Source organism: Misgurnus anguillicaudatus, chromosome 14, assembly GCF_027580225.2.
Source record: "Misgurnus anguillicaudatus chromosome 14, ASM2758022v2, whole genome shotgun sequence".
In the NCBI taxonomy this organism is placed as follows: domain Eukaryota; kingdom Metazoa; phylum Chordata; class Actinopteri; order Cypriniformes; family Cobitidae; genus Misgurnus; species Misgurnus anguillicaudatus.
This window is the reverse complement of record NC_073350.2, coordinates 35406479-35423502: the sequence shown is the minus strand read 5'-3', so window position 1 is coordinate 35423502 and position 17024 is coordinate 35406479. Positions and strand designations below refer to the sequence as shown.

General features: G+C 36.1%; 1 protein-coding gene across 1 annotated transcript in view; it reads left to right on the top strand.

The window, feature by feature from the left end:
* The first annotated feature begins 317 nt into the window (after positions 1-317).
* Positions 318-17024, top strand: part of il17rd (interleukin 17 receptor D) — a 29317-nt gene continuing 12610 nt past the window's right edge. The window contains exons 1-2 of the mRNA XM_055183446.2: positions 318-503; positions 16380-16443. Of these exons, the coding sequence (XP_055039421.2) occupies positions 390-503; positions 16380-16443 (178 nt within the window). The 5' untranslated portion in view covers positions 318-389. The remainder of the gene's footprint in view (positions 504-16379; positions 16444-17024) is intronic.

The following is a 17024-nucleotide window of genomic DNA, read 5'->3' as shown; positions in this document are numbered from 1 at the left end:
TATTACACAATTTAGTGTGTTTGTCTCTTCCTTTATATTTTTACACAAAAAAATATTAAATAATTTTTATATGACAACTGTAAGTTATTTTACCACGCAAAGTAATAAGGTCATGTGACAACAGTACTACATGGAAGGTGTGTTTGACGTCATACGGTGTTGCGCAGATGATAGGCTTATGATATAAAATACCGCGAGAGCGTTAAGAGTGCAGGTTCTTCAGTATGCCGTTGAATCGTTCTCGCGATATGATGATGTCACATGTTGATCGGTCTATGCAACACACCCACACGGACGCGTGCGCGCACACACAGCTCCACCACGCAAGGCTCGTGCACCTCGAGCGCTCTCTTCACTTGTCCTCCGCGGAGCTTCATGTGCGGGTGAGAATGTCGGGATCACCGAGGCTCGTGCATCTCATCGCGGCTTTATTCGTGTTTCTGTGCTACAACGCAGCGGTGAACGGAGGAAAGAAAGCAAACTCCGACAAATGCAACTACAAGGTAAAACCGATTGGGTTTAAATCTTTAACATAAAGGCACAACGCGCGCGGACACAATGCTGTCAACAACAGAGAAAACATGTTTCGTCATGTCAGGTTACCTCAAGAGAAACATTTAAAGTACTTTAGCATTACTTTAAAGAGATACTGTGATAAATCTTCGTTTAGTTTGGGTCTAATGTCGCGTATTGAGTAACTTACTGAAGTTTACGAACTCTAAAGTTGAAAACTTTGAGGTTTAAGAGGGCAAATGTGTTTGTTGGCTTTCATGCACTCGGTAATAAAGGTTTCTATTAGAAACTCAAAGGGTTAAAAACATGATGCGAGATGAACCTTAAACAAAGTTTTTATAAACTTTTCTAACTCTTGTTCTGTCAAAATCCACTAACAAATGATGTGAAAAACCTGTAGAGCCAAACACGTTAAGCAACTGAGAATCTGTATTTTAAGAGCAAACCTGTATCAGATCTGTGTTGATATAAAAGTGTGTTGTGTCAGATTTGTGTAATGGTCAGAGATGTGTGGATGAGTGACTCTGTTGTTGTTGGAGATTAGCTGAAGTTGACCTGAACCTTTGATGCTTTTGTGATGAAGTTGAATGGTGCTACACTTGGGATCACTATATGTGAAGATGGAAATTAAAAGAGGCTTTAGAGATTTCTCCATTCAAATCAATGCACTTCTTTATGTCGCTATTGTACAACTTCTGGTAGATCTTCAGAGTTCAATGTGAAACAACTTCAGAAGAAGAGAAACAGATGATGTTAAACAAGGTGCAATGTTTTAATATAACACAACTAAAGCTTGCTGATCGTGTTGAGGGGAATTGATTTTGACTGCTTGTTGGTTTTATTACTGTTATTAATCACCTTTTCTGTTATGAAATATATATATATATATATATATATATATATATATATATATATATATATATATATATATATATATATATATATATATATATATATATATATATATATATATATATATATATATAAATATATATATATATATATGGTTATATATATATATATATATATATATATAAATATATATATATATATATGGTTATATATATATATATATATATATATATATATATATATATATATATGGTTATATTTATTTTGTAATAAGTAAAGTAAATGGTTGAATCTGTTGCACATAACAATATTGCAGAAAACTGTTTTGAATAATCATTTGTTGTTGTTGTTGTTGTGTAGTAACTTTGGGCTTTTAGTTAGAGAGTTTATTATTGTATTCCTCAAGAGTTGATTATTTGTTGTTTCGAGTAGTAAGTATCCTGTTATAAAAGAGTCTCCACACCTTTGTGTTGTGTTTGTTTTGTGTTTCTCTTCCTGTTTATGTGTGTGTGTGTGTGTGTGTTTGCTGATGGCATGCAGGTCAATGACTGACAGATTGCCACAATCTCATTGTCTTTTAGGTGGAGCGCTGCTTTGAAGTCATTTCCTATAGGAAGTCAGGGAACGGTTTGCTCTATTAAAATTCTTTGGCGTTTCCTTTAAGGAAACACAGCTCACCCCCCCCCCCCCCACTGTAACATTAAAGCTGTGAAAACACTTCAGGTGTAAATTAATCCGCTTTTCCTACAAGCCGTTTCAGTTTGTGAATCAGTAAAATCTTTTAAAATAGTTTAACTGTATAAACACGGTTAAAGTAAAACTGTTTTCTTAAAGTAATTGTTAGTTTCCAGCCATGTTTGCATAGATGTAGGAAGACATTTAGATGTTTTAAATCACCTCTGGACTCTAAATCATCTTCTTAAACAAAGTTGTCTGTGAAATAAAGATAAAATGTTTATAGTTCTGTGTCATAAACCTTCTGAATTGTTTCCTGTGTGCCTCACAATCCGACTGGACTCTGGAGTGTGAGAAAAACAAAGGTAGATATTTAAATGTCTCTTGAGCTTTGCTTGGCTCAGGTCGAGGGTACAGGGGGCTCAATTGGAGCTCAGATGGGGGCCTTTTGGACTGGGATTAAAGTCCTTGTTCTGTCCGGAACTCCCAGGCCTCTCGGCTCAATGGCATCCTGACTTCGGCTTTCCGATGAGCTCCCTGAGAATTTCAGCTGCCAAGGATTTCTTAAGTCACAAAAATGAGAATAACTTTCCTTACCTCGTGTTTCATATCTCTGTTATAGAAATGAAAGTCATTACTAGACGGATATTACCAGCTGTGTAACGGCTTTAACAAACCTCTCGTTACCTTTCCATCTGGTTAAGTGATGGTTTCTGAGTGTGATGTCAGCCAAAGCTCACAAACATTAGCTTGTATCTCAGGATAGTTTCCAGTGTTTTCTGTCAGTGAGACACAGCGAGAGATCGGGGTCTGTGTTTTCATGTATTCACCTCTGAGGATTGTTGTGTAGTAGATGGATTCACAAACATTCATCTTTAAACTTAGCTTTATATATTACAACATGCAGACTGTCCTGTACTGAAGTTTGTGTGGTTTTTGAATACTTATAAGTTTATTCTCCAAGAAACCTTAAAACTAATAATTCACCCTGAAATAAACATCTGCTATCAGTCACTCGTGTCTTATGTCATTGCAGTCCTGAATGATTTTACTTTTTCAGTAAAACGCCAAAGATGTTGTCTAGGGTTGCAAAGGGGCGGAAAGTTTCCAGTAAATTTCTGGTAAATTTTTGTAAACTTTCCATGGGAACTTAATCTGGGGAATTTTGGAAATATTCCAAATTGGAAGATTAACGTGAATTTATGGGAATTATTAGGAAAGTATATAAAGTATATCACATACAAATTGGAAAATTAACGGGAATTTATGGGAATTATTAGGAAAGTATATAAAGTATATCACATACAAACATAAATAAAGATTTAGTTTGATCGTAAGCAGACATGCATGCAAAGTAATACAAATTTTAAAGAATCCTGATACTTGCGATCAATCATCAAGCCTTAGATTTATTTGATCAAAAACCCTCCAGAAATCATTCTAAAATGAACATGCAGCACAAATAAGTTTTAAACAAATTGATGTTATTTGCATATGGACATTTTGACATTATTTTGTGTGCATGATTGAAGAAATGATCTGTGCATGTTATGGATGAATGTAAGTACATGCAGGGTGTCTGACCTCACTTCAGTAAGCAGTGTGCATGTGAATGAAGAATGTGCAGGGGAGAAATTGCATTAAATCTTGTCGTATTAAACAAAATTTTGCTGCAAGATTTTTTAACTACATTTCACTTACATTTTATAGGCAACTCTGCAATTTTTCCTAGTTTATTCCCATTAATTCTCATATATTCCCTTTAATTTCCATGGAAAGTTTCCAGCCTTGAAAATTTCTGGAATTTTGCAACCTAATGATGTCCAGCTTGACCTTTTCATACAAGGCAAGAAAATGTATTTGAACCGTTATATGGGCTACTTTATGCAGTTTTGTGCTTCCAGCGTTCCACTAATAAACAAAATAATAATACAGAAGGGGTCTGAACAACTTGAAGTTGAACAAATGAAGATTTTTGGAGAACTCTTCCTTATTTTACCATTAAATTGAAAAGCATTGAGATCTGTATTAAACCATAAACACCTTTAACTATAAGACAGAGCTGTTTTCTGCTGCTTTATTCATCTGAAGTTCTTCTCATGTAAATGAATCCTATTTGTTTTGCTTTGATGGGTTTTTAGTTTACAGGTGTTTAACGCAGGCCATTGTGTTTTCTTAAAATCTCAAAGGAAAGCAGTCGGATGAGAAGAATCTAGAAACAAGAGCTGCTCATTCATTAGTGGTCCAGACGACTGATGTTTATCAGACATGCAGTTAATGGGCGAGTGGATGCATGCATAAAAACAAGAACATAATTTAATTGATTTATTCGTTATATTTGTATGTTCTGGAGCATTAGTTAAACTGGATTAAAACTAAAGTTACTTCCTCAAAATTCATGCAAAGCCTGATAGATGAATGAACCAATCGGCAGACATCCTGCCTTTCTGTATGTGCTTTTTAAAAAAACACCCTGACATATTCTGGTTCCTTGTTCTCGTAACATCTGGCCGGGGATGAATGATGGGGATGGGGGTTTGTTTCACGGTAAAGAGACAGAATAGGGGGTGTAGGTCTGACTTGTTTCTGTGCCATCTTAAGGGTGCATTGAAAACCATCCATGCAGTTCGTCAGCGTTGAGGCCGTGTCCTGTGTTGTGCGGTGGGAAAATCACTGGTTGGCTAGTTCTGAATCGGCCGGTTCGGTGAACCGCTTTGAATGGTGGGATGGGGGTCTTTTAGTGACAACACTGCTTTAGAGCGGACGAGTGCCCCTGCCGCTCCACCTTAATGGTAAGATGTCATTGGTAAACTTGGGTATGTGAATTAAACGTTGACTCTGTTCAGCACGGTTGGATGCCTGTGATTGGTCAATGATTTTCTGTGATACTGTGTAAGAGGTTTCATTAGTCTTGGTTTTCACATTTTGAGTAATGTTACATTGTCATTATTTTTAGATTGGAAATATTACATTATAATGCTACTGTATGTTGACTCTTTTATGCTAACTCAATGAATATTATCATGGTTTCAAAAGCATGAAAGTGGAACATTTGTTTGTAAAACTCTGATCTGATATACGCACACATGCATGTGACAGATCAGTTTAATTTTATAATGCAGTGAGTTGTGATGTTGAAAAGCTAAATCACACTCCCATTATCATCAACCAAACTGTTAATATTGAAAGCACCTGTATGTGATAGTGGACAGAGTAAACTAAAGGCTTGGTGCACATTTTTTATATAAGCAATATAATGCGGTTTAACAGAACTTCTACCTGTATATATCATACTGTAAAAAATGTTGTATGATGGATAAAATGTCAGCTAAACTCAATACGCAACAAATTTGAGCATTTATTTATGCTATTTGAGCTTGATTCGTAACCTCATGCTGTTTCTGATCATTAAGTGACCCTCAGGGCTGAAACTCGAGTACGTTTGTATTATGTAAAGAGAGCTGGTCTCTTTCTTTCTTTTTCTCTCTCTCTCTCTCTTTCTCTCTGACATACTGAAGTCATTATAATCAATTAGTCGCTCTTTGCTCGGGTCTAATCAAGGATCTGGTGCTGTGTAACTTCCTGTCTGTAGGTTTCAGGCAATGATTTGAGATTATACAGCGTCTGTCCTGGACAGAAGTTTGCAGTCGACTCTTGCTTTGAGCTTCGGGGTGGATGCGTCTTTCATGTCCCCAGTTTGCGGGTGTGTAGATTGAAACCACAACTTTGTGTGTTATGATCTTCTTTCAGCATTAATAAAGTCCAGAGGTTCCTCCAGTTGTCAAATCCAAGTGTGTTTTTGACTTTACTTTTTTAATGTATTATGAGTTTACATAACATCAAAAAAATCATCCTACATTTATTATAGGTTTTAATTTAGAAATGCATTAGATTAGAAAAGAGCTGAATTGTCAGTGTTGCCATGTAGTGGATGTTTAAACACTTTGCTGTGGTGAGCAACAATTTGAAAACCATCTTGCAGAGTTTCTTTATATGTTTATTACTCTTTAATAACATTATACAAATTGTCTAGCGCTTCAGGTTGTTCCTTCATCTGCACCTCTTTTAAGAACACAAGTGCACACATGCTTTGCCAAATAAATCCCATTCAGACACATATTGCAATGCAATGAGATGCGAATATAGTGGATTTGAGGAGTTGTAGATCGGCTGTGCTGAGTTTCAGAAGTAACTTTATTATGAAGGGCTGAAAGTTCATCACGTGTGTTGCGTTTTCCTCTCTTGTGTCTCGTCCATCGTGTTTGGCACGGCCTCTGTGTTTTCCATTAGAGCTGTGAGATGATCTTCCTTCACGGTCATGGATTTCTGGAAGCCCCCGGGGCGGGCAGCGGCTCATTCTTAACATGTGAAACACAAAACTTCAAATCCCACAAGCCCCCTGTTCTCATGTGAGGACGTTTATTGTTTGTTTCGCCGGCGTGATGTGTTTTCTTCCTTTTCTTTGTGTGTCGCTGGGTGTTTTCGCAGCGCAGACACACAATGTCTGTTTTATCACCGCACAATATTAATCCAGTCCTATAGAAGTTAAAAACGAAGGGCTTTGTTGAGCGCCGGGTCTCTTGTGTCGTTCAGTTTCAGCGAGCCTGACCGGACTTGTTTCTGGAAGTTTCTGCCTGCTGTGTTTACATCCTTTAAAGTAACGTGAATCTCGAACAATAACCAAAATAAGATGTGATGATCACAATGCTGAAAGCACTCGAGCAACAAAAGATCTTTAAAGGTCCGATTGAAGCGTAACTGACATAAGCCAGTGTTTTTGTATTTGTAATGTGGTCAGGTGTGACCTGTATTTCAGGTGAAACGTGAGTCCTCAATCTTAGAAACATGTTAACAGTTTATCATAACACGTAGTTAGATGTTGTTTGTCCAAACACAATTATTGTTATTGCTTTGATTTGTACTATTACTTTTCTATGTGATCAGTGTAATAAAGTAAAACAAACTTTGAATTTAGGAACAGCTAGCAACAAATTCATACGGGTTTGGATCAACTTGAGTAAATGAATCCTCTGAATTGAACCCAGTTAGTATTTATTTAGGTGTTATATCTGCTGTTAATGATCACAATGGTTTTCTTTAGCGTAGTGTTTGCCACGTGTTGCAGGACAGTGAAGGTGAACTGAATGATGGTTCAAAGGTCAGTTCATCTCAGTGTCTGTGAGGGTCAAGAGCTGCTGGGTTATGATCTTAGATCAGTGTAAAGGTTTGGTGGCTGGAAAACCCATCACCGCTTACGGCTGTCCGTCTGTTAAACACGTGAGCGTGATCTCCGTGTGCCCGTCACACAGAAATTCTTCACCCCTCCTGTGATTGATTCCCACAGAGGCACACGTTGATTTACATGTTGTGTATCGTGTTTGAGATCAAGAGTGTGCGTGAACAGGCTGTGTTTACGAAAATGAGGTGCTTAAAGGGATACTTCACCGATTTAGCATTCAGCTTTGTATCTGTAGAAACCCGGCAGTATTACTGAATGACCATGTTTCCCTCCCTCATTTCCCCCTGAGAGGAGAGATATCTGCATTTTGGTTCTGCAAAAAAGTCCTCTGATGATGTAATATGACGATTTTTGCATCATCGGAGGACTTTTTTGCAGAACCAAAATGCAGATATCTCTCCTCTCAGGGGGAAATGATGGAGGGAAACATGGTCATTCAGTAATACTGCCGGGTTTCTACAGATACAAAGCTGAATGCTAAATCGGTGAAGTATCCCTTTAACATCATCAGGGAAAATGTTTGAGCATATGGGAGTGTTTTAGTGACAGAAGGGTCCTGGGAAGACAGGAAAAGCATTATGGGAAACGGACTGAATCTCTGGTCCCCTCCAGCATTTGACCAAACAGCACAGAGACCTTCATTAGATGTTTCCCCTTTGACCTCCTCATCCGGCCTCTCTTTGGCCTCAGACGCTCTTCCTGACCCGAAGTGTGAGCGAGACATATATCAGCTTTATCTTCACTGTTTCAGATGAAAGGAAATTAATTGGTTGAGTGTTCTGCACAATTCAATTCAATTGCATTATTTTTGCTTAAATATATATTTGCCCTTATGCTCCTTTAGCTCCTTTAGATATCGATTTAACAGTTTGAGAGCAAATGTATGTAGAGATATTTGTTTATTCATTCACATTTGGAGATTTGTTTTTCTTAAAATCTCTTTTTGGGTCTGAGCGGCAGGATGTTTGTAGCCGGTGACCTGAAGCTGTGCTCTGATTGGCCGTAATTACACAGATGAGGAAAACTGATACCCACTCATTAATGTCACATGATCACCTGCAGCTATGAGCCTGCAGAAGGAAACGTCGCCACACAAATTACATTTCTGAGCTTCAAACAACTGCAAGAAATGATATGAGCGCTTGTATCCACGAGGAAAGTATCTGGTGAAGCCGCTGATGTGTGTTTGATGTCAACATGTTAGCTTAGATGTGTTTCTGTTAATCACAGTGTTACCATGAGAAGAGATTTGATTTTAGAAAATGATAATATACTAAACTTTATATACTATTTATTATTAATTTCATTGGTGAGTGCTGTGTATTATATCAGTGTGAGATCTTTACTGGAAAAGAGTCAATGTGATGATGCAGTATAACAGCAAACAAGCAAATCTGATTGTCCTAGAAAATCTCTCTTTTGAATATGAGATTAGAAACATATGTGAGGTTAATGAGAAGCGTGTGTTAAAGATCTGCTCAACAGGCTTGTGGTCAGGTTTGTCCCATCAAATACTAAACAATCCTTGTTTCTCTTCTCTTTAGACGTTAAAGGAGAGATTTTATTTAAATAAAGTGTAACTTTTTAATATTGATTAAAAAAACCATTCATAAGCTTTTAGAAGATATACAAAGTTAATATACTTTCACACAACATACTTTAACACAAAAACCAACAAACAACAAGTTATTAAATATATGCATTTTAGCAATGTTGTGTTTTTTAGAAAGTCAGGACAAAGATTTGATTTCAAACAACTGATAACATTTTGTAATGTTATTATACTAAAATCACCCACAAGTTTAGTAATCTTCTCCACCAACACCAGTGAGAGATGTGATCTGAGGGTTTAGTTTATAGGAACAAGACCCTCAAGAGCACTTTAACATGAACACACATCAGTCAGTTCTCCATTTAGGTGACGTTCTAAAGATCTAAGATCTAAAGTTTAATAAGATTATAAATGTGTGTAGATAGTAGGGGTGTAACGATTCAACCGTGTGTCCCATTAAAAATGCCTGTCTGAAATCGATTCTGAATCGCAAGGCTGCGATCTTTGTTTAATGCACAGCTTGTGCGTCTACTACAGCATTTGGTCAGTAGGAAGTCCTTACCAATCTAAAATCATAACGAGTCGGAGTCGTTTATAACGTGCATTTAAAAAAGCAACACTTGTTAAACAAAATCATATAAAATATTCAATATTATCATGAAAATACCCAAAACAATTTGAAGAACAGTGATATAAATATTCCTGTAGACATTTCCTGGAATAGCATTCGTAATGCTACTTCTTCTGTGGCACAAAGGGAGTTTCTGCACGGGAGTTTGGATGTGCCTGGATTTCACCGTAATTCATTCAAATTAATTTATTGAGAAAACGCGCATTTGCACGGTTAATCGTTACACCCCTAGTAGATAGAACAAACACAGAATCGCTGTCTCTCTCAAACCCTTTTAACTGTACTGTATGTGACGTCTCTTCTTCACTGGATTTATCACATATGAGTGGATGTCTTTTACCTTAGGCATTAATCTGTCTCGTATATTAGTCAATTAGTTAAGTTTATGAGAGCACATGTTAGTTCTAGATAGTTGATTTTACTCTCATTAACATTTCACACGTTACATGTCGTGCTGATGAAATAACAAATGTAGGGCCATATTTCTGCCCTTCAGAAAACACAGATGGGATCACGGATTTGAGCATTGAAAATGGAATTTCATGGAATTTGGCAAATTGTTTATAAACCGTTTTTAAACTTATTGTGATACCACATCAAAGAACTGATATTCTTAATGGCAAATAAAATGATGGAAATGTGAGGAAACATTTCACTGTTTGCGGGACACAACATGGTCACATGATTACTCTCGGTCAACTATAAACAATCATTTTGAATAAAGAAAACCATGTCGAAGAGACCGTCTAAATTAGTCAAAAGATTTAATGTTTTTGATCTTACTGTTAAGTAAGTTTACTGATATGAGAAATGTGTTCCTGAGGTAACTGACAGTAAGAGAGGACATTCTGTAAGCAATACACAAATATTAAAACACTACCAAAATGTAATTTTGAATGCAAAACAATAATTCTGATTACTTAAAATTAATTTATTAAAGATGTATTGTGTAACTTTTCAAAAGATCTCTTGACAGAAAAGCAATATAATCTATATGACTACTGTATATTATCAGTGGTGTATAAAGAGCTTACATAAAGAACTATATTGTTTTTATTACCTTACAATGAGACGTTTTATCTATATGCACCGCGGGTGGAAGTTGCCTTCATATTTCTAAAGTAGCGCTATACGGACAAACTGCTCAACAAAGCGCATTTAGTGTTTACGTTAACCGCTCGTCAGTTTAGGAAAGAGCCATTTTGGTTGATGTGCCTCATACGGAGACAGCACGGCCATACTCACGATCACTCAATTGGTTAGACTGTCACAAAGACTCGCTGCATATTTCTTAGCGCATCCTTTCACGATTTGCTAATTGCAACTTTTCACATTGCGATTGCGGGTTGATTCAGATTAATTGCCCAGCACTAATTCACAGAATCCAGAAAACAGAAAAATGGAATTTGGGAATAAATAAAACTGATTTCATAGGGCCCTACAAATGTTATGTTTGATATCAAAACTTTTTTCACTTTGAATGTGTGTCATGTATCATTTGGTATCTATAAGTTGCATATAGTTCTTTTGAAAAGATACCATGATGTTCTGAAAAACCAGAACATTGACTTTAAATGAAAGACTACTCAGTATTTCAGTCGGTTCTCATGACAGAGAGATTAGCGTCCCTAAAAGCCCCTTCTGCTTTTTGCGTTCTTCACAATTCTAGACCGATGAATAGCAGCACTGTCTCTTCTGATTGATTATGGCTGGTCAGATATCCCATCATGCCCCATCTTACCTTCAGTAAAAGAAACTGATAGTATACATGCTCTTTTCAAAATCTCAGGGGGGATGCATTTACCAGCGAAAGATCAAACAAATACTTCCCTTTGGGGAAAAACGCTCTGTGCCGGCTTGTCTGGCATTGTCTCCATATGGGTTAAAGCTAATTGGGCTCTTAAGAAGAACCATCTACACTTGTAACATAGCTGGCAAAGTTTTCATTAAATTAACTTCATCTGTGAGGTAACGTGCCAAGAGAAAAACACACAGTTCTCCTAAACCAGGTACTTACACAAACATACAGTATCGGTCAAAAGTTTGAAAACACTTCATCATTCTTGATTTATATTCACATTATAGAATAACTGTAATCTTATTAAACTATGAAATAACACAACTATAGGAATTATGTGGAAAACAAAAGCATTCAAAATAAATTCAAAACTTTTGACTAGAATTTGCTAAATTGAGGTCTTACCCTAATATGCATTTTAAAGAATATTGAAGGAGTTCATTAATTGACAGAAATTATTCAAAGAAATTACATTTTAGTTTTCTAATGAAATGGATTCATATTTCTATAATAAAAAACACATTTAGATTAAAAGATTGTTAAGATCATGGGAAACATTTCAGTCAAGTGTTATACTGTATTTTTATCACAGATCTAAGTTCATCAATGTTTAGTGAGTATTTCACCTGGAGTTTAGCGTTGATCTGGTTTTGGACATAAGAGACATGGAGTATTAGAGGATATAATTATACAGATTGTTGAACACCTGGTTAGATGAGGTTTTGCTCTGATACAGGAAGCTCTTCATTTCCCACCTGCTCTTACTCTGTTCAGACATGTTTACATCCACACAATAGACATCATAATGACTTCTATCAGCCGTGCCAGGTGTGTCTGTGTCTGTGTGTGTGTTCAATGAGAGATGTTTTAGTTACACATTTAAACTGACCTTTTCTGTAATGAACAGATTTGTACATACACATCTCTTATAATGGCACTCCAGTGTACTTTACTATTCAGTGGTGATATATAGTAGCGTTTCTGATTAATAATAGTTAATATTTGTCATTTTATCTTGTTAGTCAACTTTAAACATGGAGATATGGAATTGTGGTTTGTTTTAATTATATAATTTCAAGACTTTTATGCACATTTCTAATTTGATACACTGAAAAAAATACAGTAAGCAGAATGTCATTGTGTCACGTACAGTCTAAACACAAGCAGCACTCTTCTGAAACATGGTAACTACAAAACTCAAAGAAAAATCTCACTTAACAACACTTACAAGTCTCCATGCAAAGCATTCTGGGAGCTACAAGTCCACTGCCTAGTTTGTTATGTCTACCAAAATCATTTATGTAGTTTCAACACAAAATTATTATGCTCATTTCCTTCTTACAAATTTAAGTGGATTATAAATGATAAAATTATTGTAAGTTGAATTTACTCAATGTGTTCATTTAGAAATACTCAAATGACTCACATTTATGTTATTTTTAACTCAATATTTGGTTAAAAAATAAGAATGACTTTTTGTAGTTTACTCGGTAGATTTAACAAAATAAAATAAGGCACATCATATTTTTTTATTTACAGTGTTTGAGTTTTATATTCACCATTAAAACAAAATGACCACCACTAGTATTACTATAGTACATGACCCAAATAATGATCATATTACCGTTGCCCACATCCAAAAACATAGTGACGTTTTGTTTAAGTGCAGATTGTAAGAGCCAGAGCAGTTTCTGAACACGTTAGATTGATCTTGACTCGGGACATTGTGTGTTCTCGTCATTTTCACTGTGCATTTAATGGCCGTGGTTAATAAACAAAAGGCACACAGTCTTTTCTCTTTTACAGTCACTTAATAAGGCCTAATCACACGCAGGGAACCTTGTTTGACCCAATACTGACCTCCTGGTTTTACCTCATGGGCAACATTTCTGCTCATTTGTCACATGGGATGCAGCGAGTTTATGGGCTTCAGTCCCAGCACCAAAGTGTCCATTTGATGTTTTAAAATGCCAAATGACTCCTGGGGCTTTTAACACACGGAGACGTCCGAACGACTGCTGAACGTTTTCAAGACTCGGCTCTCAGCGGGACGAATGCAGCCCGCAGGTACAAAGCCAACGAGTGGAGGAGGTGTTGCTTGTTGAGAAAGGTTGTAAAAAGGTGTTGGATGGAGAGCGACAGAGTTGTTAGGAGGCTTTGTGCACCCCTACACCCAAAACACATTTACACAAAAAGAGATCTGACGTCATCACAAAGAAAGAACTCCCAACATTAACTGAATTATTCTAGAAATGTCAAACATGAGATGCAGAAATAATAGCGATTTAATCAAATCTAGTTAGTGTAATAGTATAAGTGAAAGGACATCTTCCTGAGGTTTGATATTTTTTGAGTTTGTTTAAATGACTTAAGGATCCTCTTGAAAATGAGATGATACATCTCAAGAGGCTATCCAAAATAAAAGAAAGAAATTGTACATATATAGAGAGAAATAAGAGGAAGTAAATGAATGGCCTTCTTAGGTGTGAGTCTCTTGTGATTAGCTACAGGTGTGTGCGTGTGTGTGTGTGTGTGTATTAGATTAGGGGTCCGCAGCTGTTTGTACTGTGACCCTCGGTCTCCTGCTGGGCTTACGGTGTTAAAAACCCCAGGACAGGACGACAGGGGCCATTAGTGTAACTCTGGGCCTGCTGACTTTCTCACTTTATTCTGATGCTAAATGAGGAATTGGCCCGTCGACCCCCTTCCCTACCAGAGCTGTAAATGTTTTTTGCTACCAAATTTGTTTTGTACTTTTATTTCCTTTAGTTCATTAAAGAGATACTCCAGCCAAATATCAAAATGACCCCGTGATTTACTGACCCTCAACCAATCTAAGATACACATGTCCATCATCTTTCAGACAAACACATTTGGAGTTATTAGAGTAAAAATACTTCCTCTTGCAAGCTTAACAGGGATGAAGGAACAACTTCTGACTGTAATCGATGATACTTTGTATGAAAAATATCCAAACTTTACAAACCGCAATAACTCTTTTCCTGGTAACAACGATATCTTGGAGAGTTTTAGTGTAGTGAGTGTTGGTTGGTGGCATGAAGGTGAATAAATGACATAATATTCCTCTGTTAATTCACGGTGGTCCGTCTGTCTTTCTGAGGTTGTACATCTGGTCCAGGTACACGGTCAGTGAGACGGCCGGGTCAGGAGGTCGTGCCCTCATCAGTACACATCCTGTGGAAATGGGTCAGAGGATGTCATTAAGAGCGTTGGGCATATGTTCATTCACAGCATGTTTCTAAGCAGATAAGTAATTGTAACGGGATGTTTTTGGTATTAAAGATAAGTGTTTATGCTAAATTAGACACTTATTTGATCAGTCAGTTCCACTGGGATTAGTTTAGTTAGGAAGTCCACAGATCTGGTAACTAACCATTATAAACCGTACGTCAATGTGTGTTCCCACGTGTCATTTAGGCAAAGCGTAAGAGTCGTGAGTCTATGGTTTCAAATGTTGCATAGCTACATAAATTACAATAATGTAAGAAAAATATCTCATTCATGTTTACTGGATTGGCAGCTGCAGCACCATACAGAGATACGATTAAATCATCTGATTAGAATAAATACAATTAAAACATCTTAGTCTACACAAACTACAGGACAATTCTAACACAAAGGTCATATTTAAAATCATGCTTTTATATTGAGACACACACATATGTGTGGTTAATGTTCCCAAGATTATATGTGAAGTTATGCTGTAAACCAGTGGTCATCTAGTTAGCCATCTCATTTTTTTAAGGACTGGTCATAGATTTTTCAGTTAGTTTACATGGAAAGGTCGATTTTTATATAAAAAAGATATATAAATACAAATTTTCTGAAATGTATACAATACATGCATGCATGTGTGTGTGTGTGTGTGTGTGTGTGTTAAAATAAATATTATAATTACACACAGCACACACATATATTATGCAAATAAAAAACGTTTATTTTGTAAGCAATTAATCTTTACCCAGCACTAAAAATAATTGTGCATGCGTGCGTGTGTAATAATGTATATAAATGCAAATATTTCTTAAATGTATACATGCATGTGTGTATATTTTATATAAAGAATTATACACAGTACACATACACACATATATATGATGTAAACAAAAACTTTTATTTTGCAAACGATTTGTTGTGATTGTTATGCACCCTAACCAAAAAGTAACTACTAGTTGGTCTTAAGACACCTTGTTAACTTAGCAGCTATGTTTGTGCTACACATAATAATTAATTTCTCATCTATATCATAAACATCATCATGGGTCTGTTGGTCTAATAATTCAACTTAATTTAGAATTGTTGGGTTTGTTTTGTTTGTATTGATTCAGTTGAAATAAAGAAATATTTTGGTATTATTGAGATGAAAAGATTTTTGTCTTTGACTACAGAGCTTTATTATTGAGCGGATGGCTAACGTTTGACAATTTCTTCCACAATCTGTGCTTTGTTGAGAGGACAAGAGAGTTTTCTCAGCACATTATCTTGTAAAGTTTTGTTAATGTTCATCTCCTGGGAGGAGTTCTCAGTCAAACGACTTCCTTTATATGAAAGATAAGATGATGTGTAGGATAAGAGAACAGATTTAACATCTTCTCTCTTGAAATATATACAGCTTTCATTTTAAAGTCTTGATTTTATTTCTCATCTTTTTGTCTTTACACATCCGTCCTGATCTGTCACGTTGATTATAGAGCGCTCGGGTCTCGTGTAGTGTCTGTCTGCTGCTGTCACGCAAACCTTCTTGTTTTGACTTCTTTTGATACACACCTTAAATCTCTGCTCTTGAATCAGCTGTAACCTCTCATTATCTCACCTGTGTCTTTATGGGTTGTGTAGAAGCGGCTGATTCTGGATCAGGGAGGTCTTTAGTGTTTGGCACAGGGTTCAGTGTTGTTGAATACCAGGAGTCTCATAATTGTGGTATTCTGTGCTTTGGCTGTCACCACATGAAGTGCGGGTGCTTTCAGCTCACATTCCTCTTACACAACTTACTGTTTGTCTCGGTACAACACTGAACTTTACATCTTATATCTTATATCTACATGAAGTGGAAGTGATGGGCGTGTAATAAAAGATTTTCTGCTTTCTCTCTCTGCAGGGAATATACTCGTCCAGCTCTGATGAAACTGCTCGCAAACTTGGAGTCACATTTCGATATGACAGTAAGTCTCAATTGCGCATATACAGTATAAACATTATATATATTGAAGATAGGGCTGCAACTAATGATTATCTTCATAATCGGTTAATCAGGCGATTATATTTTTTGATTAATTGACTAATCGCACAAAACATTAATGTTTACTTAATTTGATTTTTCACTTATTAAAAGCTAAATAAGGGTATTTATGTGTAAAAATCCTCACAACACTACAGAGTTTTACTCATATCATCTTTTTGATTTTAAGGCGTAAATATAAAAGTTTGTGTAGCTTTAAATAGTAAACAAACAAATGAATGAAGTCTTCAGGGATGTGCTGAGAAAATTTAGCCACAGATTAATAAACTAATTTTAATCTTCAACTTTAGACCTTTTTGAGAGATAACATTATTCATTATTACCAAAATAAATGAGTCATTATGATATGAAAGTGATATAAATGCGTTGTTACTTACAGTAATAAAAACCTGGATTTCCCCCTTATATTAAAACCGATGATTAGTTTGTGGTTCAATACTATTTTTATGAAAACCCAACAACTAATAAACAAATACAAACTCACTTCTATTAAAGGACGAAATT